This window comes from Anopheles moucheti, chromosome 3 (assembly GCF_943734755.1).
Source record: "Anopheles moucheti chromosome 3, idAnoMoucSN_F20_07, whole genome shotgun sequence".
In the NCBI taxonomy this organism is placed as follows: Eukaryota; Metazoa; Arthropoda; class Insecta; order Diptera; family Culicidae; genus Anopheles; species Anopheles moucheti.
The window spans coordinates 58,114,383-58,136,539 of NC_069141.1; the positions used below are offsets into that span (position 1 = coordinate 58,114,383).

Here is a 22,157-nt window from a genome sequence, read left to right on the forward strand (position 1 = left end):
CATTTATATATTGTGAAACACTTTCGAGCATGAAACAAGTGAACAATAATTCGTTTACTTCAGTTTCCCATCGACATTAGCTAGTGAATAAACAAAAAGAAACTATTTTTAATAATATAGTGTCAGTGACAGTAGCTTCGCAAACAAAAATGCAATCTCGCGTAAAGCTTACGCTAGTGGTAGTTGTCCTCTGGACAAACGTGCTACTACTTCACTCCTGTGCACACGCCTCGACCGACTCCGGTTTGCCCGATTTCGAGCTGGACGAGGGTAAGGATGATGCGGACGACGAGTACTACTACGTGAACGATGGTAGCGATCAGCAGATGCAACCTTCGCACAAAATTATCAGCTACGCCAAACTTCCGGCAATGGGTGACAGCACCGTTCCCGTGCAGGGCGACGCATCCGAACCATTTCTGATGGAGGACGACGATACCAGCTTCGAGGTGATGGACGATGTGGACTTTGTCGAGCAGGGCACGATGGACTTCCAGCGAAAGGCGGAGCGCATGAAGCGGATCATGCTGAAAGCGTTCGCCAACCGGGAGTTCCAGCGAAAGTTTGGTGAGGTGTTGCCATTGCTGAAGGTGATGTCGAAAACGCAAAAGTCTACACTGGCAGCACTGATCACGGCGCAGGTGAATTCACGGGAAGGACACACACTGTCGCTAGAGCAGGTTAGTACCGATAATAATGATTCGCTCTGATTGAAGTTTTGCGGTGATCTTCAAAACTTCTATACGCCCATTCTAGCAACAAGACGTATCTTACTCCACATCCTTTCGGATCCGTCACAAGACATCCTGCGAACGTTTAAAGTAGTGTCCTCAAGCGACGACTAACAATGAAAGCCGATCGCTTTAGCCTTCTGTCAAGAATGACTCAAAGTGACATTCGTCACCTAAACAAGCTCACATGTTCAGTGAAACGAGTTGACTTTCGAGTTGACATCTACTCGATCACACGATCACTCGTAAGTACTTAGATCGCTTTCGTTGTCTAGTCTCGGCAGACCTTGTTCTCGTTTCGATCTTAGGCGTCCTCCTGGAAATGTATGCTATTCTTCCAATGCATCTTATCGCCCTATGGCAACAGAGCAATTATTCTGACCCAGACCCTTTGAAGGTTAAAACACAACATGCAAGTGATTTCTCACATTTTTGTTAGTTACTTTACTGAAGATTCGATCTTCGCAACACGTTGTCTAATGCCGAAGCGTAACTTCCTCTCAAACTCAATCCTACCCGAAAGTTTTCCATCCACTGTTGCCATGACCGATATCTTCTCGGGTTGCTCGGATCCGTCTAGCGAGTAACTTCCTAAATAATTTACGATTAGCATAGATGAAATAGACGTCTAGCCGTCATAAGCGACCTCCTTGGATGACTAACGTCACATCACCCTTTTTGCGATTATCATTACCATTGTGCCAAATGTGAATGTGTTGTTAGTCATATGAAAAATTAACTTCTCTCATACACACACGGTGTACTCGAAGGGTAAAAAAGTTGTGCTGGTATGTAGGAATGTATGTACAGGCAGTCCCCGAGATACGCTAATATAGCGGACCGCTAAAATCCGAGAAAAATCCGCGTAACTCGAATTTCCGCGTAAGTCGAATCCTGGTGCAATTTTGTTTATACTTCAAAGTCACAGAGTCGACTTTCTTCTTAATTTTTTCACCGAATTAGGCGATTTCAAGAAAGAATACATTAAAATAAGTTACAAAGAAATGTTTTATGTGACAAAAAAGAGGCATTTTCGACCAATTTTCATCTTTTTGCTTTGATTTTGTGCTATAAACTAGCTGCTCATCTGTCAAATTTCCAAAAACCGCGTATCTCCTCCGAATCCGCGTATAAGAGGAACCGCCTATCTCGGGGACTGCCTGTACGTAAAAGCCGGCTTGTCGCAACGGTTTTGCACGTCGATAGCAAAATCTTATGTAGAATTATAGGCTTGCAAATATGCTGATACGCAATATCACATGCAATCAGCATTCCCGGTGCAGCCGACATTATTCATTCATTATCGGGATTAGCCGTGTACCGGAAAGGGAGCATTAACGGCTTGGTAGCTGACAAACTCCCGTCCTGCCTGTTTGATGCACCGCAGGTACTTTCTCAATCCCATTTTCCTGCTGGCACTCCCAACTGCTGTGGGCATTTTCGTTGGTGGTTCAGTAAGTTCGCGGACGTCCAGCAAACCAGTACAGTTCCGGCTGGCAGCGCATTGCAATTATGGCAATTATTATGGCAAAGTGTACATTTCTCTTGCTGCTCGTGATTGGGGCGTTGGTTGGTAGCAGGGCGCAAACTCCAACACTGTTGCGGGACGCGATCTGGGGCGAGTTTCCCTCGGTAGTGCAGGTGAAAACTCCGCGCGAAAATCAGTTCTGTCTCGGGACGGTCCTGAACCAAAATCACGTTCTGACGTCCGCCTTTTGTGTGCTGCGGTACGACCGTATGCGCGTATTCCCGGCCCGCCTGGTGCGCGTGGTCGGTGGTGATATAAATGTGACACCCGTTGCGTACACCCGACAGACCCGCACGGCGCAGCACATTTTCGTGCACGAAAACTATCGGCCCCATACGTTCGAAAACAATATTGCTGTTATTCGTGTAAGTAGTGGGACACGGCGAGTGCCCAAGCAGTGCGCCGGCTAGTGGCTAACCTTTGTTGTTTGTTGTGCAATAATTCTGCAGCTTGCCGAACCGTTCCATCTGCCGAGCAATGCGATTGAGCCGGCGCCCATCCGAATGCGCATCGTGCCGGACACGCAGCTGTGCGATGTGGTCACGTGGTACAGACCGGCCGGTGTGGATGTGAATCCCGGTCAGGAAATCCCACGGCAGCAAGCGTTCAATGTGAACATACGCAACAGGGATGCGTGCGCAGCCGAGCGGCGTACCGAGGATTCCGTACAGGAAAGTGCGCTCTGTACGTACACGACGATCCCGATGAATGTCGTACAGGGCGATCCAATGTTCTGCGATGGTGAGCTAACGTCGATTCAGTCGTTCACCTTTTTGCCACCGGGGCAGCAGCCACAGGCCCAGCCAAACCTGGTCTCCACCCAGGTTCGGTTCTACATTCATTGGATAAACACTCAGCTAACCCGCACGCAACCGATGCCGGAAGGATGGAATCCGGTGGAGTTTTAATGGAGGCATGGCCTGCAAGAACTACGATTCACAGTAAGATTGTAAATAATAAAACGAAAATGTTGGCATCATGCAGAACAACACACAGGAAACACATCGTTGTACCAGCCTATTAAAATCTGCTAAATGTGCGCCGATCTAGTGTGACACTGCAACTCTATCTTATAAGCTACATTTTCCAGATAGAGCTTATCTGGAGCCATGTAATGATTTACGAAGCGACTTCTAATATGTGACCAAATTATCGAATCGCTGAAGCAAAATTTATTATCCGAAACCTACTGCGTTTGCGTCACCATCCCTTAACGAAGTTGCCGCTTTTCGTGGAATTTACTATCGTTTTGCTATCCTGTTATCAGTCACTGTAAAGCGAATGAACGAACGAAATATTAGGTTTCCCTTTGCCTTGGAGCGGGCTGACACGATAAAAGTTCCCAGTGCGTGGTTTGCTCCATTCGCTTCAGTAGACCATTAACCGTCAGTCCGCGCTAACGCCATGGCGAAAATTGTGCGCAACTTTGTGCTGCTGCTTTGTGGCACCGTAATTGGGTGTTGGGCCCAAACGGATAACATTGAACGGCCACTCGTACGGGGTGAATATCCGTCGATCGTATATGTAAGCACCCCCCGAGATCAGCAGTGCATTGGAGTTGTGATCAATGCGCACCACGTCCTGACATCCGCTACCTGCGTTATGACGAACCAGGCGGCCAGCATTTATCCGGCCCGATTAGTGCAAGTGTTTGGAGGCGATCTAGAAGCAACCAGCCCAACCAACAATCGACAGACCCGAACGGCCCAGCACATCTTCGTACATGAACATTTTCGTGTGCGTCAAAATGACAACAACGCTGCCATTATTCGCGTAAGTAACGTCGAAAAAGTCGCACGAAATCTCGAGCTGATGGATGGGATTGTATTTTCCAGCTTGCTGAACCCTTCCATCTGCCGAGCAATGCCATCGAGGAGGCCCAAATCCGAATGCGTATCGTACCACAAGCTCATCAATGTGACGTTGTTAGGGTAGAAGCAGCAGGGAACAGATTGTTACAAGCGTATGGTGTGACCATTAGCAATAGAAATCTTTGTGACAGTTGTTGTCTTCAGCTTTTCACACAGGACGCATCCTTATGCACCGAAAACATAACAAACGAAAGCCTCAACCTCTTGCAGGGTGATGCAATGTTTTGTGACGGCGAGTTGACAGCTCTAGGAGCTTTCACAGTTACTGGAACAACAACACGATTTTTTCATTTCACGCAGGTTAGATACTTAACACACTGGATAAACGAACAGCTGAATCGCGAAAACCCAATGCCGGTAGGATGGAATCCAAACGAATTCTGAATAAGTTCTGCGATGGTTTAGATATTTTCGTGTGAATGTATGCGAACATATCAATAACGGTTGAATAAAAAATAACATTACAACGAATTAACTACTCTTTCAGTTATAGAATCTAGAACGAAACGAGCAGTGTTTCAGCAGTGTTTGAACTAAGGGCTCATTCAATTATTACGTAACGCTAATAAGGGGTGGGGGGGATGATTTAACTTTTTGTTACGTAACATACAATAAGAGTATACTTAGCTTCCCGCTTCATAGTCTATGTATGAAAAATTTACTTATTTAAGGGATTTTTAAAGGTCTCTTGGTATCTTCTGATACCCACTCATTGAATGTGTAGTAGTGGATAGAGTTTGCATCCATTGTCACATGACAAGCATCGTCGACTCTTAAAACTTACATTTAGCTTGAAGAGCTCTAAACAGTCTCAGAATGAAGCATCCAAGTTATTCACTATCTTCAGGAACTTCATCACTCATTAATCATACTTCAGTTCCATACCACTTAGTACTTGTACGCTCATGATCAACTTTCAACACTAGAACGATCAACACAATTCGAACGTGTGGCATCATGGTCGGTGTGGTTGCCGTGTTTGAGAAGTCAACATACCAGCTAAAATAGTTGATTTTAATGGTGCTGAATTTTACGAAGCTTATCGATTCAATTTAACCGTTTTTTTCCTAACCAAATGTCAACCAACATAACCTATTGCCTAACTAAATAACAATTATTGACATTTTAAATTTCTGATGTTCCGTTGGGTATAAGTTATATATTATCACCAAGTTAATATGTAAGGTAAACTCCCAAACGAGCTTCTTGAGCTTTTTTCAGTGGACGATTAGCGAATGAATAATGGTCCTACGTTTGGGATCTGAGGTGTTTGAGGACTTGAATCGGAAATTGATATCTTTATCCAGAACCTAACCAACCTTGGTTGAGTTAACTTGGTACATGTCAATGATACAAAATTATATTGACGAAAGAAAGCAAACATGGTTAAAGAAATATCGTACGCAAAATCGTAGCTATATAGATTGAAAAATGTTCTAAAACAACATCAAATTATTAGCAAGCAAGTCAACCTGGCGTGAGCAGTAAGTTTATTAGACAGTTTGTTCATTTCGTTTTGCATTTGTCGAAATACGTTAGAATTACTTAGATAACTTAAGAAAATTTTATAGTTTTTTTTAAACGAGGGGGACGGGGGTCAACAAAAGGTTACGTAATTAAAATTGCCAATTTTTGCGTTACGTAATAATTGAACAGAACCCTAACAATAAAATGGAAGGAAAGCACAGCACACTTCCTTCAAGAATTTTTTTTTCTTAAAAAAGGTATCATAATAATTATCACCGTATTTTTGTGAACCTTTCGCTGCTTTTTGACACAAAACTCGTAAACTGAGTAAAAGGAATAACACTCCATGCGTTGTACTAGAGGGAACATTTTATTAGCTTACGTTCGCAGTCAATAACACCGTTCTTACAATGGTTGGGGCGGTGTCCAGCCGGGTGCCGGGTTGTCCGTGCGCGTAAACTGTGTTTCGATCCACTGAGTGTACTGCCGCACATCCATGTACACGGCCGGCTGGTTGGCAACACCGCAGCCCAAACCGAACGCCAGCACACCGGTCAGCCGCCCATTGCAGTACAATCCACCGCCCATATTGCCGCGACAGACGGAGTTCGGGCCCGCTGCCACCAGCCCTGCACAGATCATCGACGGCTGCACCCGGTTGTTGTGTACGTTGGCCGCATTGCAAGCGGCCGTCGTCAGAATCGGCTGCGTGATGACAAACTGGTTCGTGCGCACGACGGCCGTATCCTGGTTCTGGGCGGCACCCCAGCCCGCAAACTGGCACTGGGTGTTGTCCGCTAGGATGCGCGTGTTGAACAGTGCCGGCTCGATCGTGTTGTGGAACTCGGGATACGGTGTTTCCACGCGCAGCACCGCCAGATTGTTCCCGTCCGTCAACCGGTTGTAGTTCGGATGCACGTAGCTCCGGATGACGTTGCGGACTTCGCGCCTCGGCGATACCGGCACGATGTTAATATCGCCGGCAATGACGCGCAACCAGAACGGGTTGATCATCACGAACGTGGTCGGGTTCATGACGCAGCTGGCCGCGGTAAGCACGTGCTGCCGGTTCACCACCGTACCCATACAGTTCTGGACGATGTACGGCGTCTCGATGATCACCGCCGACGGGTACTGGCCCAACAGCGTCTGGGTGCCTCCGGTGATTCGGGCACCCGCATCGGGAAGCGATTCGGTGCCGACGCTCAACAGCGCTAGCAAGGCGACAACTGCTACAAACTTCTGCATTTCGTTCACTCTCACTCTCGGTTCGCGGCCTGTCAACGCTGAACGACTACTGACTGCCTGGTGGGACCGCCAACGTTTAAGCAGCGTACCGACCTAGCGTTGACAGATTTATCGATCTCCGATTGTGTCGGGGAGTGAGTCGTAAGCTTCTACCACTTTTATCTTATCGATTCGTCTCGGGTCTTAGCGTTAGTCACACCATAGAATCTGGCACCGGTCCCCCGCGGAATCCCCTGATAACTCGGGGCGCTCAAGGCGGTGTACAGTGACAGCCGAATGTGCTCTCCTCGCCAGTGTACTGCAAGTGTCCGTTCGCAACACATCGCACCATGAGAAGTGTCGTGCTAACAGTTTTGGCTTTCGGTAGGCTTTTCGACGGTGTTTTACCTAACCAGTGGCCAAAGCAAATTTAATGCCCACAAGCTTTTCTCTTCCAAGCCCTCATCGTCGCTGCTGCCAGTGCCGCCCAACACTACGCGATCGCCGAGGAAGAGGAAGGTTACGAACCGTTCCTGCCCTTCATTGCCGGCGGTACGAATGCCGTGAACGGGCAGTTCCCATCGATTGTGGCCGTCGGTTTACCAGCACCACCCAACAATGCGTTCTGCGGTGGCGTCATACTGAACGAAAACCATGTCCTCACGTCGGCACGCTGCGTCCTAACGCCCCAGCACACGCTGCTCCAAACGAACCAGCTCAACATCCTGTCCGGCATGTTGCAGCTTAACTTCGGTGCACCGCGCATCGGCATTAGCGCCGTCTACGTCCATCCGCAGTACAACCCGTTCACGTACGAGCACAACATCGCGGTGCTGCGTACGAGCTCGAGCTTCTTCCCGCCGGTGGTGCCCGTACCGAACCTGGACTTTGCGCTCTTCTACGAGGAGATCCCGTTCGATGGGCAGGCCTGTCAGGTGGTGGGCTGGAACAATGGGACGGCCACTCCAGTGCAGCAGTTCATCAATGCACCCATCCTGAACCGTGACACCTGCAACGGGCTGGCGGTCCATTTGGGCAACATTCGGGAGTCGATGGTGTGCGCTGGGGGAACCAACGCCGGTCCGGGCGTTTGTGCCAGCAATCTCGGAACGGGATTGTTCTGCGATGGACGGCTCGCCGGTGTCCTATCGACGGGGCTGGGCTGCGGGCAGGCGAATAATCCCGGCGTGTATGCACAGATTCGGTTCTATCTGCCCTGGATACGGGAGCAGTTCTCGCGGCAAGACATTCCGCTCGGCGGTACCTCGCCGATTCCGGTGATGTGAAGAGAGGGGCTTTAGAGCGCGTGTACAATAAAGGAAACAGCAGAAACTAAGAACACACCTGAACCTTTACCTGAGCAATACTCGATGACGAGCGAAGACACTAGACGTTAAGTCCTACAACATCAATTTGACATCTTTTGGACACAAATTCTATGATGTTTGGAATCCTCTGGGATGGGGTCATGCGAGCCCTCCAAATATTCGGAATCAAAAACTTAGGTTCCAGCAGGTTCATTGATGTTGAGATAGGCGGTAGCGTGCTGGATGCTTGTCTGAGGAAAACACCTGTCGTGACAAACGAAGCTGGAACTGTATGAAACTTATATCATTCCAGTACTTACATACGCTTCTGAGACAAGGACTTTGTCCAAAACTGACGAAACCCACTTAGGGGAGTTCGAGAGGAAGATGTCCCGGAGGATTTTTGGTCCCGTAGGAATGTGGGAGGACAATTAACATAGACGAGATCTACGAGCTGGATTAGACTCGACAGGTACAGAGAGGAGTCGCAGTCTCAAATCAAGATGGAGTTGATGCATCTTCCAGAAACGACGGCACACCGTGAGATGTTTAGAGAACTCCTGCACCACACAAAACATGCCGCGAAGCAGTGGTCAGGTATCGGTCTTATTAGAAGGAGAAGCAGAAGAAACTCTTACGTCACTCAATTCACACAAAACTCAGCAAGACGCATATCCAATGTAATATCTTTGATTTATTCACCCAACCTCTTGTCCGTCAACACCTCACAGCACTGCCGGTGTCCATCCAGGGGCCAACCCCTGCGTCTGGTTGAACTGCCGCTCGATCCAATCATTGAACAATCGCACCTGCGTAAAGATCGGCGGATTGTTCGCCAGGCCACAGTTGATGCCGAACGACAGCGTACCGACCAGGGCCCGGTCGCAGTAAAGTCCCGTGCCGGCATTTCCATAGCACGGTGCCGCATTGTTCGATGCAGCCGTGTTGCCCGCGCACATGTGGCTTTCCAGCACGCGGCCGGCATGCATGGTGGCCTGGTTGCACGTGTCCCGATCGTTCACCGTCATCGGCAGGAACCGCTGCAGCACGTTGACCGGTGCGGTGAGCGCATTCGTTGACGCACCCCAGCCGGCAAACTGACAGTTGGCACCGTTCGGCACGATGCGACGCGTCCGGTTTGCCAGATTGATCGTGTTCGAGGGCAGCTCGTACGGGCGATCCAAGCGCAACACGGCCACATCGTTCTCCAGCGTGCGAATGTTGAACTGCGGATGGACGAAGATGTGCGATACCTTGCGCGTCTGTCGCCGTGCACCGACCGGTGCGAGCGCTATGTCACCCGCCTGCACCGTGATCCAGTACGGATCGATCAGCCGCTGGTTCGCATTGAACACGCACTGGGCCGCCGTCAGCACGTGTTGCCGATCGACAACCGATCCGCCGCAGTGCAGATTGTACGTCGTGTTGATCGAGACGGCGGACGGGAATTGACCCCACGGTGCATTGGTGCCGCCGATCAGTCGCGGTGCACGATCGCCCTCCGCCGGTTCGACGCTATCCGCCCGAATGTAGGGAATGGCTGAGTAGACACAGGAAAACCTCTTATTCCCGAACCCGAACTGAACAAGCCGTGTTGGCACACGAACGGAACTTACCGATTGCCAAGCAAAGTAGAAAAATTGTCCACTGCATTGCTGCCGCACGCTAGATCGATACTAAGCGCGTACACTAAAATCAAGGCGGTACAATCACGACGCTTGTAAATGAGCCGCCTTATCATAAACGCCTCGTTGATAATGGGCACAGCAGCAACAGAAGGAGACGGATAACATTTTATCGCAAATCTCCTTCCGTCTGCGATTTTGATAAGACAACCATTGGTTACGAAATCCCTGTTCTGTTGCTCGTAATTGCACAAAACAAAACTGCACAGATTTTTATGAAGCTTGCAACACCTCTCTCCATTCGATCGATTGCAATGCAAGCCATCGTTTATTGGAACGATTTGATAAGGATAAGGAGCATGGGAATGCAGCTTCCTTTCTTACGCAACGTTAATCTCGTGAGGAAAGCTTAGCATGATGGATTACTAACGGGACAGGAAATTACTTGTCAGCCGAAATCAGAAAGGAATAGACCGTATGATCGATTATTGATTTATTTAATTGATTATTAACAGGGCAACATTTGATGTATTGGTGGTTTTATGTGATTGATAGCTTAACCCCAAAAAGCGCCATCCAATACCAATTCATTTCCAAAATACAATATATATTAAAGTTCATTAATTTGCTGTTTGCATACTTCAATAAAATAGCTGAATAGCTTTGAGAACAACGACATTATTATATCTGAATTATAAAGCTTATTTTTTGACTTATAAATTGACCGTGGGACGTTCACTCGAACATTGTCCATGCATTACTAGCGTTGTGCTTAATGAATCTTTTGTGAAGAGTCATTCATATGAATCCTTAACGAGGAATCATTTAAATCATGAGCCGATTCTCAAAAGATTCTTGAATCTTCAGAAATCCTTAGAGATTTTATTAAACTGAACAATTGGGAAAAAATATAGCTCTGAAATTGTTTGTGTTAATATCACTGGGTATATGAGTTCAAAAGATTTAATTAATTTGCACACAATTATGTTCATTCTTTGAACTATCCAATCATTTATAGTTTCTAATAAAGAACCTTGAGATTAGTCTTTATTTTCTGAAATGACAAAATTTGCGATCACTAGAATAAAATTCAACCCGATTGGGTTTAAGCAAGCTAGCTTTAAGAATGCTAGCAGTGCTAATAATAACTTCATGTATATAAAACTTCTTATTTTAGACGCGACAACCATAAAAAAACGTGCCGAAATTATAAGAATTCATTAATATCTGAGGCTTCATAACTCTCGAGGATTCATGAATCTTCGAAATAGACATTCAGATTCATTCATTCATTTCAAGATTCATTCTGATTCATGAATCGGAATGTGAAACATTACACAGTTCATACCACTGAAACTGTCCAAATTTGAAACAGATGATTTCGACATTTTTGCTTGCACCTTGCAGAAGCTTGAATCGATATCAGGCGTGCGGATAGGGAATGAGACTTGTAAATGAACCGCCTTATCATTTCATCCCACCAATGATAAACACAAAGTTCGTTGATAATGGACATTTGTAGAGAAGGAAGTGGATTACATTTTATCTCCTTTCGTCTGCACGCGAACCGATAATGATAATGATGTGTTTTTTTTTTGTTTAATTCTTTCCTGTTGTTTCAGGTTATAGTGAATCAATTAAACTGATTAAGTAACTTTTCCAGAAGAAAAAGTTAAATTGCCTAAGAAATTTGAAGTTTTAACGTGTTTTTTAAAAATGAATATGATGCACATGGTAGTGGAAGGTGGTTGGAAAATTCTACGGGCTTTTTTTCCTTCTAAAAACTTGGACCTAGACATCATAAACATAGACCGCACAAAGCCCCAAATTATGTAGGCAACAAAAAAAACCTTAACAAATTCCATTCACTGGACTGTTGGCATTCAACGGAAGTAATTCTCAACTACTGTCAACTAACTCAACTGTCAAAATGACATTGTTTACTACAAACACTGTTAGTATGCAACGACATACTAATAATGCTCGGTCGTACAGTTCTCAACGTTAGAATGTGTTTCGCCCATTCGCCCAACCATCCATTCGAAGTATTGCCCAAAAATTAGCCATTCATCGGCCGTCCCGTAAATTCTTTAAACACTAATTTGCAATTCTACCCATAAACCACCACGAAACCGAACCGAAGAGGGCTAACAAAAACGGAACACAATCGGGCATCATTAATGTTGCGCCCAAAGCTAAGCGAACGTTTCGCTCGAGCATGATTCTCTATCCCCGTACCGTAGTAGGCTGAATATTCATCGCTCCAGCAAAATAAAAACGTCCGATTTGATGAAGCCAATAATGCGATAAACGAATCGGTGAAGAGGAAGTAGCTCGGCATCGCGGTTTGCGAATTAATGGAACCAAGACACAACAAAAAATAAAAGCAGAACTCCACCTGCCAACGGTAAACGCGGCACGTACGGGGGTTTTTTTCGCTGTGAATGTGTGGAATTCCATCTGCCGCCACCACACAGAAGAACCGGAGATGCGCGCAATCTTCCCTCCGCATTAATGCTGGGTACGTTTGGCCCAGTGCACGCATTCGGTAAATTCCGTTCGCTGGAAACAATTGCACAGATGCGATGGGGCCTACATTCTTACGGCATTAGAACAGCAACAGCGACCGTCTGGTTACGGGAGTGTGCTGCTGTAAATTGGGTCGAAACAATTTACCGAATTTCGGTTTTATCATTCGATCTTCTCTCTCTCTCTTTGCAGGTCAAATCGATGTTCGGTAACCGGCCGGAGCTGATTCTACCGCTCGTCTACGACATTGCGAACATGATCCGTACCGTGGCGAAAAAGGAGAGTTTGCTGCACGATCAGCAACAGCAGCGCGAGCGGCTAGAGGAGGTCGATAAGGCACTGGTCGAGGATCAAGGCATTCTGTCCAACCATTTGCTGCGGAGGAGCTTCAGCATTCGCTCCGAACCGCACGGGTTTCGCATGAAAGATGTTCCGGCGATTTCTTCCGACCTGAAGGACGGCCGACTGATGGTGGACGTACAGGACGCAGCTAACGTTCGCACTGTTACGACGGACAGTGCCGCCGGCGAAGAGGCCGGACGATCCGTCCGGAACGAACCGGTGCCGTTCTTCGAGAAGCTCGTACAAGCGTTGCCACGCTTCAACGTACAGCAAACACACGACAAACCGGACGATCGGATGACGTACCACGAGCGAAAGCTTAACATGACCGCGTTCAACGCCACCGGTGCCCAGCGCGATCAGCTAGCGATGGCGTCCGATGGCCCAATCCCAGTCACGCTGCCCAAAGTGTCACCCAAACAGTCGGCCGGGATAAATGCGATTACTAGCCCACCGATTGCCACTACTCGCACTCCAGAAGTCATCGCCGCCGTCACCGAGCACAGACTAACCCTGGAAGAGATCGAAGATCTTGCCTTCGCTGGGCTCAATGGAACGGAGTTGGATGCGTACGGTACGGCGTCCGGTGCGACCACGACCGGCAACGGAACGTCCACCAGCGGGAGCCCCGTAGCGGAGAAGCTCATCGGTGGCCGTCAGCGGCCCCAGGGACTCCACACGCTACAACCGAGCGAAAAGTGCGAACACTTCTCGGGCGGTGTTTGTATCCGGGTCGACAACTATCCCACGTAAGTGTGTATGTGTGCGTGTGTATGTGTGCGTGAGCTTCACAATGTTACTGAGCCGTTTTAGTACTTTGCCACGCCCGTGGCTTTCCATTTTTCTTCATGTCGCTGTGACGACGGAAAGAAACTCGATCACACACGATCTCGAGATCTTTACCACCTCTTGGGTTGGTTTGCGCGGGTGAAGAAGTTGTAAAACAATCTAATAATGGGAGAAAGTCTTAATAGGCGAGGTTGGGCATCATCTTCACCACCCAGCAACGTACAAACGAATCCGCTTGTTCGCTGGCGTCGATGGTTCCACACTGGGCCAGACCTGGTGCGGCAGGCACAGGCGGTTAATGTGAACCCGATGTTCTGAGATGGACGAGCGTGACGAGCGTTCGCATATTAACGGTTTGATCGACCGGAAACGTGAAGCTCCCAGCGAGGCATTGCGGTGGCCATGCGTAACCGAACCGAAACCACGATCGATCCGGATCGCTTAAAGATCGATATCGGTGTGTTTGCACCGTGTTGTGTTTCATTTAGCTACACAATCGAAGTGCGAAGATTCATTGTGCAAAACAAACACAAAAACGCCTCTTATCTCAATCGTGCGCAGTGACTCGTCAGTGGGTAGAAGATAATTTTTCCGCACCGAGTCATCCTTTTTTATTGATGACAGCTCATTTCTGGCCCGTCCAAACAGGAATGTTCAGGTTGTACGCTAGTGTACGCTTGTTAACTTTCACCATCTATTCCCGAGCTGGAAGTTGGACAGGAAGTTAACTTCTACCGCAGCACGCACGAATGATGGCGCCGTTGGGTCCGGTAAATCAGCTTCCGTTTCGAAATAGTCGGAAAAACACGCAAATTAGTTCGACCGGCTTCACAACAACACCGCATCGGTTGAATTATAACAGTGAATCAGGAAGATCAATTAGTTTGATAGATGAGTAACATCGCTGTAGGGGGTAGTAGCGGCATGATCGCACTGCATTTTATTGCATAAGATGCGCTGCGTGATGTGCGTAGGGGGGGCGGCCAACGCTGGAATTTTACACATTTCAATGCGCGAACGTCATTCGGGGTTTTGTGCGTGTTTTTCCTCGAACTGATTAAATCGTACGTGAATGAATCAACGCACTAATCACGCCACCCAAAGTGATGAATGGAAACTGAATGGAAGTCATTTTTTCCATCGAGTAAATTATCTGAAAAGCGAGTGAGTTAGAATTGTTTCGTTACTGGAGTGCAAATAAAGGGTTTCCCTCATCAAATTGCATCACTAGCGAAAATACTGTAAAAAGCTAACCAGTTGACCGATCTTTTTCCATCTTTCAACCAATGTAATACAACCAATTAGTAAGCCTGTGTCATATTTATTTCATTCAATTTTCTTACGCATCTTACCGTGCAATTAAACGGTGACAATTCTACTTTCGGAGACTTCTTCTCGGAGCCTTTTTTCCTTTCGAGATTTCGATTAAATGTGATGAAAAGTCTAAATATATAAAACGGCGTCACGTTTTTCATTGCGTGTATGAAGTAGCTCAATTTTGTCTGTCGTTCTGACGTCGTTTGTTCATAAACACAAGTTGTATCCATACACACAAGTCATTTTTTTCACTCTGATTTAAAATTAAAAAAAAAAACCCTCAAACCGGCTTGTAAACACATAAATGTTTTTAAAGCTAAAATCAGCACAGAAATGGCTCGGAGAAACATAGTATTTTTTGGCAGGATTGAGCTACTTTAAAAAGTATCCGAGACAACTTCTTCTGTCCGGGAACTCACTTTTCCTTCATGTCTGCCTAAGATTTAACCTCCTTGGGATGGTGCTGTAGCGCCTGCTTCATAATAACTCAGTATTTTTCGATAGGATTTAACTCCAGTGCTTTACAGAGGTTCGTGGATTTCGCTACGAAAGTGATCTTCTCGTCTTCGTATCACTTCGGAACAAAATTTCGAAAATGGTAAGAAGCTGGATCCGACCAAAAGTTTGTGGGACTCTCGTATTGCTTCACCAGAGGAAACTTCTTTTAAGTAGATCTCTCCGTTTACAGTGTCGGTAGCAACGAACGGTAATATATTTTTAAAATCGTATTTTACTTAGCAAACTTTGACAATTTCTGATTCTTTACTTCCTATTAATTTTTGGCAACGTTTTTGTTTTTATGTGGTACAATTTGATGTGGGGCACCCTTTATTGTTGGAGACTTATTTCTCTCGGTTGCAGTATTCTATTACTTAAGTTTCCTTAATTCCATTGCGGGATTTTGATAATTGATTTCATTGATAAACAATAACAATGTTGGATGATTAGAATCACAAACCAATCGGTGTTCGATTCTTCCGTAAAGAAACAATTACGCATGCGCACTGTTGGTAAGGAGTCGAAAGGTCCATCACAACAATTTATGATTGGCGAGACATTTCGCAATAGGGTGTTACTGTTTGTTATCATAATCGCGAGAGTCTTAAATTCTGATAAAACACCATCACAGACACGTTAGACTGCAGCGCGTAACGAACGGCGTAACGGGGCACGACGAAAAGAAGAAAAAAAGTCCAACTGTGAGCTAACGCTTCCTTAAACCCCGCTATACGTGACACTGCGATAAACCACCATCCACAAGCTACCAGTTACCCCTAGCCGGTGCGCGAAAAAATAAATCCCTACTTCCGTCCACTTTCACGCTGCACGAACGAACAAAGACGCAACAACGTGGATGCACGATCAGCCACGCATAGTAATGTGGCCGATCAATCGACTGTGCGCGTGTGCGGCAATCACGTGAACGATGCGGAATTAAGTGCGTATCCGAATGGAAAACGGATTGCCCGGACTGTTGTAAATTAAACATTAGAAAATGGCCGCCGCGGTCGGCGGCTTCAGTAGCATATTTTTCTACAACATAATTCCAGCGGGAGGTGTTAATAATGCAAGCAATAATGTTTAACATCTAGCTGGCGGAACAGAAATATTTTAAAACAAATAGATCACAAACCTAAACACCTCGATAAGGTACGGTCGAATGGTGCGCCATTGGATGCACACACACACACACACACACACACAGTACAGAATAATTTGTACCACGCGGTTGCTCTGCATGCGCAACCAAACCCCGTTGCAAAGCTTTCCGCGAAATGTTGTCCGAGTGGGATGCTTTCCATTTGTTTTACTGCATCGTTTGCCGGGGTGCAATTATAATGTCTTTAGCCGTTGGTTGGGACTCGCCGCCAGAAAAATAACTCTCACTTCCCGCTGCTGTAACTAACGGCACATTTGAATTGACAATTGATGAAGTGTTTTTTTTTTTGGCGGGTGACAGCTGTCACTAATTAAGTAACTATTGATACCCTTTCCGTAATGGGCGATGTATCTTCGATCGATCAAGATCTTCAACAATGCAGCGATGTAAAACAAATATCCGTTGTTTTCGTTAGAGAAGAAATGTAAAATTTGGGCAGAAATGTTGAACAAATGCTTTCCAACAAAACTTTCACCGGATGGTCATTTATGTTTGCTGGATGTTGTTGTTTTTCGTGCTAGATTCGTTGCCCACTCACTAATGCCATCTTCCACTTCCTATTTCCACCCCTCGCCATGTGCAGTTCCGAGATCTTGTACAGTATTACACGCCACCGGCATGCCATCGGTGCCCTGCTGGCCGAGTACATTGACAAGGCGAACGCCCAGGACCGAACCGTCTACGAGCCGGACGAGATTGCCCAGGGAATCAACACCAAGCTCAGGTAAGCGGAAAGGTGCCAACTTTCGACACCCAGTCAAGGCTCCCCTCCACCCCCCCTTTCCGGTGGCTTTCTACCGTACTGCACTGCGCGGTAGAAAGTGCTGCAGTTTCGATCCGAGGGGGAGAGAATGCAGATGATGTGCCGTGGTGCCATATGCAAAATATACCTTTGCGCTGGTAATTTTAATTTCATTTCTGTTATTGACATGCCACATGACAATGAATGCCCGGGTGCAGAAAGCGAGAGGATGACCCGTCCAAATCCGGTGGCAGCATGTGCCCCAGCATCATCCGGTACGCCCGACCGCAGAAGGCCCGCTCGGCGACCGGTGAGTGGAAGTACATCGTCAATACGGGCGAACACACGCAGACGCTTCGATTGGAAAAGTGCAGGTTAGTGACGATGGCATCACGAACTACGTGTACCGACATTTACATTCACTCTCGCTTTCTCTAACCCTCCCTGTAGTACACCGCAAGACTCGTGCACTTATCTGACGGACAACTTCCGGTCGCGTTGCGTGCAGATCTACAATTACCATCGGCTGCTGAGCTGGGACGCTGCCCGCGGGCTCCATGTGGACATCTTCAAGGTGCCGACCTGTTGCTCCTGTCACATCGACGGCTATCGGGAAACGTTTCCACCGCTAACGAGCTACAACGATTTCAAGTCGAAGATCCACGAGGACCCGAGTGAATCGGCGTCGACACTGATCCGCAACACGCACCACTACTCGACGCTCCAGTTCGATCAGGTCGATGAGGACGAGTCGGACGATAACATCGCGTACCAGTTCTCGAACGGGTTCCAGCGAGTGAAACCACCAAAGTACGATGGTGGACCGTTGCACCTACCGGCGGTACCACCACCTCCACCCCCGCCGCCAGGAACGGGCAAGACCCGGTTCGATCGTCCACCGAAGCATCCGGCCATCTCCAAGCCGAAGCATCCGCACTTTATCGCACCACCAACGCTCGACACGTATCTGAGCCCACCGCCGAACGATCTCGCCTACGGCATACCCTTCAAACGAGGTCCTCACTACACGACGGAGAATGCTTTGAAGCGGGCCGGAAACGTTGGTGGCCCGAACCGAAGACCCCTACGCAAGACGATGTCCAATGTGCAGCATGGCGATCAAAGTATCGCCGAAACTGACTCCCGACTCAACCAGGTGGCCGTGCTGCCACCGACCAAGCTGGATCAGCTGCCCCAAACGCAGGCTCAAAACATCATCGAGAAGCATCGCCGTCGGCAGCATACCACACCGCAGCCACCGCTCACGACGCTCCAACAGCAGCAGCAGACACCCGTCATCTTCCGCATATCGGCACACCCGGCAACACCTGCGATCGCGGTCAACCCAACGGTACCACTGTCCACCATGCCACAGACACAACCAGTGCCGAGCACGGTCAGTACCAGCGCGACCACGGTCACGTCGACGAACGGCCATCAGCGTATCAACTACAACTACCATCCGATCATCGATTTCTTCGAGGAGGAGGAAGTGCCGGACGTTACGCAGGAACAGATCGACCGGATCGGGCTGAACAGTCACACGTCGCTCAATAGCTGGAAGCCGGTTATTACCGGCAGGCCACGGTTTCATTGAACCACACCATCCACACTCGCGTTTCGAACGAACAAGAGGATACTCACTCGATTTCACGCACGAACCCTAGAGATCTAGCTAATTTATAACGAAAACCTACCGGCTAAGTGTTAAGTGTTAGGCAGCGTATTCTTTAAGCAAATCCTCCACCAAGTAGAGTTCCAGACAACTGCGACACCGTCAATTCGCTGACTTCCGGTGACTAGAACGGAACAATGATGACTTGCCAAGCGTTTGCGGTGGAAACGAAACAGAAATAGTGTTATCACACGTGTAACTATGGTACGATGAAGAACTGCAGCTTTTTTTTGTGTAGTAGTACCTTGGCGAAAGAGGGCGTAGCGTTACTTTGAGCTAACTGACAGAAATAAAAGTATCGCTGTGATTAATAACTGAATCTCTTGTTTATTTATTTATTTATTGTTTCGTTAGGACATGCAGGCCGTATTGCCTTATTTTTACCACGCATGATAGTCAGTCCTTGCTACGGGGGTTTAGTCCGAATGGGATATGGCTTCGGTCCTGACATACGAAAATCACCGAACCGTGCCATCTTGTTTATTTTATTGAATGCCGCAAGGAATGCTCCATTTGAATGTTATTCTAAATAATCATCCTCTACCAAACTGAAAAATGACTCATACTAGAGGTCGAAGGACATATTTAATAAAATTGTCCAGTAATTTAGAGATTAGTTGATTGACCCTTTGTTCTGTATGAAACAATTGAGATTTAACAACTGAATAACAACCTAAGTTGCATTAAAATTCCTTTCAAATGTCTGTGGCTCACGATAACGGCAGTTTGAGCAACGCTCGTTTTGAAATTTTCATTTTGAACATTTTGACGTTTGATGTGTCAAGCGCATTGGGCGGGCGATGTTTCAGGGTTGTAGCGTATGCTTGCGATGTTTTCTTGAATTTTGAATTTTGCCGTTATATTTTGTAATTGACTTAGTAGTCGATCCCCACATAATGTGAGTTGTATGCAAAATATGTTATGTTTAATACGTATTTTCATGCTAAATTTGTTCAGTTCACTGCAGCTCATTTATTTAACTTAAATAATAACTTTCAGTATTGATTTGGGACTAAACCAGTTCTCTACACAATATTGTTGTGTAGTATAATCTTCTACTACATGGCGAGGATTATGTATCACGTAATCCATAAAAATTACATTTCCTCAAACTATTTTCTTTTTTAAAGATTTTTTAGTAAATTCGTCTAGAACCGATGATGTAGGAACAGTTTTTTTATAGATTTTCTACGAATAAGCTGTAGTGTGGAGAAAAATTAAATTCGCTTTGACTCCTGACATTAGGGGGCTGAAGCATTAAACGGAATAATTAAATTTAACCTCTTCACTACCACAGTCTTATTATGGCAACATAATCTACTACATGGCTGGAGATTAAATAATCTATTTCTCATATCACGCTCTGAAACATGAATATACAATCTAGCCAACAATTTGGCGAAAATTAAAAAGTTTTGTAAGATTTTCCACAACTCTGAACTGCTGCCATATTTGTCACTCGTTTTAGTTAACAAAAGAAACCTTCACCTTGTACCCAGCAATAGCGGAAAAGACATTGGGCTGCCAAACAAAAAGCTCGTCCATACAACGCACCGGTGTCAATTGATTGCGCCCCATCGAACGGACTCTCCCAGAATAGGTTCCCAAAACCAATGTCACTGGCTCACACACCTTTCGGACCGAGCCGCTAAGGGAGACAATTCATTCACCAACAACCCCGTTCCCGGGCACGATTAGTGTCATCCATGGGCAAGGTCAAAACCCTGACGCAAAATAGTTTGCCAAACGCACCTTCCCCGAACATGGCGCGAGCCTGGCGCGGTGGAATGATCACCGCTACGGTACAGTACATCACGTTCGACTTTTCTTCTTCGACCACCCTCACATACCGCCTGGGTGTTGCTTACTGGAGCATCACCCTTAGACGGGGCCGTACTTTGTTTCAACGGCTTGATGTGCATCTGCAGTTGCGTCTGATAGGGTGGGAATCGTGAGTGAAATAAATTAAACGCGCCTCAATGAAGCGCTTCAATCGATACCGGCATTCATTCAGTTTGGTTTAGTGGATGGATTGGGTCTACCATTTCCCACCATGCGCACTGAGAGCGCTTGAAATGCCTTTGGGCATGATGGTAATAACAGGTCACTCAATTCTCGATCGAATGATTTATTGAAGCATTTCAGCAGTGACGAGCATGAGTACTGCTAATAAATTATAATCACACATGATCGATCGAAACTGATCCCATCTATTATATCGGTAGTGCTGCTATGTCTTTATATACTTCTTTAAACACGATCTCTAGGAACTCAAGGTACAGCAAAGTAAATGTGCATATAGCGTTTGCAGGAAACTTCGTTACATACATTATTAATTACAATTTAAAATTAAACAGAACAGTTTAAAAATCCTTAAATTATATACATCTAAACGTTGCTGCGTGTGATGTCAGTGAACCATTTTAATTATAAATTGATTCTTTCAATGACTCTTTGAGGCAAATTTTAATACAACAACTCAAAAAGCTTAACTTAAAGTTTAAAATAGTATAACTATTCATTATGTTAGGCAAATGTTATTTAAGGCGCAATATGCCTTTTAAGCTCGAAGGGAAAGTCATTTTTGTAAAAGAACCTACTGAAACTCACCTTGCAGTTTGGAGTGTTTTCACCAACATTATAGATATTCTGGAATGTGAGAACGAAAAGTTATGTAAAAATTAGGAAATGTAAAATATTTTTTAACAAACATGTCTAACCCGATTTACAAAACTTCAATCCATGCCTTTGAGGACGATCATTTGATGTTAAAATACAGAATTTCTACTGAAAATTCATCTGTGTCTTGGGTATCAAACTAAAAACTAAATGAAAACTAAATTTTGATAAACAAAACTCAGTTACTTACGGGATAACAGTCGCTTCGTAGTTTTGGCCTGCAGCAGAAGTCCTCTAATCCGATTTTCACAAATCACATATCACAGAACTTTCACAAATCACATCACAAATTTTCTTGAATGAAGGTCATCACTCCATCTGTAAAATTGAAAAATAGAACAAATTGTGCCAATTACTACAAAATAAAAAAAAATTGATGAATATTTTAAACCAAGCTTATAAATGTTTTCGCTTGGCGCTGAGTTGATTCTGTGGGTTATAATTTCGTTATTGGCAACAAAATTGGATTGGTTGTTTTACCAGATATTCCGGAAATTTAAAGCTTTATGAAGATGCATTCCAAAAGAGAGCAATTGATCGAACAAATTGAATGTACGTAATGTAACATAAGTAAAAATATTTAAATAAAAATTTAAGAAAAGTTATTCACACTATCTTCTGAAAAATGCATGAAACTACTGAGATATAAGTTGTTCTTTAAACTGGAG

At 45.9% G+C, this 22,157-nt stretch overlaps 6 protein-coding genes across 6 annotated transcripts; 4 read left to right on the plus strand and 2 right to left on the minus strand.

Annotated features, from left to right (window-relative positions):
• Positions 1-149: 149 nt before the first annotated feature.
• LOC128302192 (neurotrophin 1) lies at positions 150-19,099 on the plus strand. The gene is made up of 5 exons (XM_053038951.1): positions 150-680; positions 12,478-13,376; positions 16,977-17,117; positions 17,354-17,509; positions 17,586-19,099. Exons 1-5 carry the CDS (start codon positions 150-152, stop codon positions 18,730-18,732), a joined length of 2,874 nt encoding a protein of 957 aa, XP_052894911.1. The 3' UTR covers positions 18,733-19,099.
• On the plus strand, positions 2,256-3,167 carry LOC128302196 (coagulation factor X-like). The gene is made up of 2 exons (XM_053038955.1): positions 2,256-2,624; positions 2,709-3,167. Exons 1-2 carry the CDS (start codon positions 2,256-2,258, stop codon positions 3,165-3,167), a joined length of 828 nt encoding a protein of 275 aa, XP_052894915.1.
• LOC128302198 (coagulation factor X-like) lies at positions 3,664-4,514 on the plus strand. The gene is made up of 2 exons (XM_053038956.1): positions 3,664-4,032; positions 4,095-4,514. The coding sequence occupies exons 1-2, from the start codon at positions 3,664-3,666 to the stop codon at positions 4,512-4,514; spliced, it is 789 nt and encodes a 262-aa protein (XP_052894916.1).
• LOC128302193 (serine protease 1-like) lies at positions 6,003-6,845 on the minus strand. The gene has a single exon (XM_053038952.1). It carries the CDS (start codon positions 6,843-6,845, stop codon positions 6,003-6,005), a length of 843 nt encoding a protein of 280 aa, XP_052894912.1.
• Positions 7,175-8,110, plus strand: LOC128302194 (trypsin-like). Its single transcript, XM_053038953.1, has 2 exons — positions 7,175-7,208; positions 7,284-8,110. The coding sequence occupies exons 1-2, from the start codon at positions 7,175-7,177 to the stop codon at positions 8,108-8,110; spliced, it is 861 nt and encodes a 286-aa protein (XP_052894913.1).
• LOC128302195 (anionic trypsin-2-like) lies at positions 8,857-9,784 on the minus strand. Its single transcript, XM_053038954.1, has 2 exons — positions 9,748-9,784; positions 8,857-9,671 (listed from the first exon to the last, which is right to left on the minus strand). The coding sequence occupies exons 1-2, from the start codon at positions 9,782-9,784 to the stop codon at positions 8,857-8,859; spliced, it is 852 nt and encodes a 283-aa protein (XP_052894914.1).
• Positions 19,100-22,157: the final 3,058 nt, after the last annotated feature.

Bases quoted from the DNA above. Each gene is read 5' to 3' on its own strand.
- LOC128302198 (XM_053038956.1), top strand. From the start codon at position 3,664: ATGGCGAAAATTGTGCGCAACTTTGTGCTGCTGCTTTGTGGCACCGTA. The intron at 4,033-4,094 runs GTAAGTAACGTC...TGTATTTTCCAG, and splicing joins ACAACGCTGCCATTATTCGC to CTTGCTGAACCCTTCCATCT.
- LOC128302193 (XM_053038952.1), bottom strand. From the start codon at position 6,845: ATGCAGAAGTTTGTAGCAGTTGTCGCCTTGCTAGCGCTGTTGAGCGTC.
- LOC128302192 (XM_053038951.1), top strand. From the start codon at position 150: ATGCAATCTCGCGTAAAGCTTACGCTAGTGGTAGTTGTCCTCTGGACA. The intron at 13,377-16,976 runs GTAAGTGTGTAT...CGCCATGTGCAG, and splicing joins CGGGTCGACAACTATCCCAC to TTCCGAGATCTTGTACAGTA. The intron at 17,118-17,353 runs GTAAGCGGAAAG...GCCCGGGTGCAG, and splicing joins GGAATCAACACCAAGCTCAG to AAAGCGAGAGGATGACCCGT.
- LOC128302195 (XM_053038954.1), bottom strand. From the start codon at position 9,784: ATGCAGTGGACAATTTTTCTACTTTGCTTGGCAATCG. The intron at 9,672-9,747 runs GTAAGTTCCGTT...GTGTCTACTCAG, and splicing joins TCTACTTTGCTTGGCAATCG to CCATTCCCTACATTCGGGCG.
- LOC128302196 (XM_053038955.1), top strand. From the start codon at position 2,256: ATGGCAAAGTGTACATTTCTCTTGCTGCTCGTGATTGGGGCGTTGGTT. The intron at 2,625-2,708 runs GTAAGTAGTGGG...ATAATTCTGCAG, and splicing joins ACAATATTGCTGTTATTCGT to CTTGCCGAACCGTTCCATCT.
- LOC128302194 (XM_053038953.1), top strand. From the start codon at position 7,175: ATGAGAAGTGTCGTGCTAACAGTTTTGGCTTTCG. The intron at 7,209-7,283 runs GTAGGCTTTTCG...TTCTCTTCCAAG, and splicing joins GCTAACAGTTTTGGCTTTCG to CCCTCATCGTCGCTGCTGCC.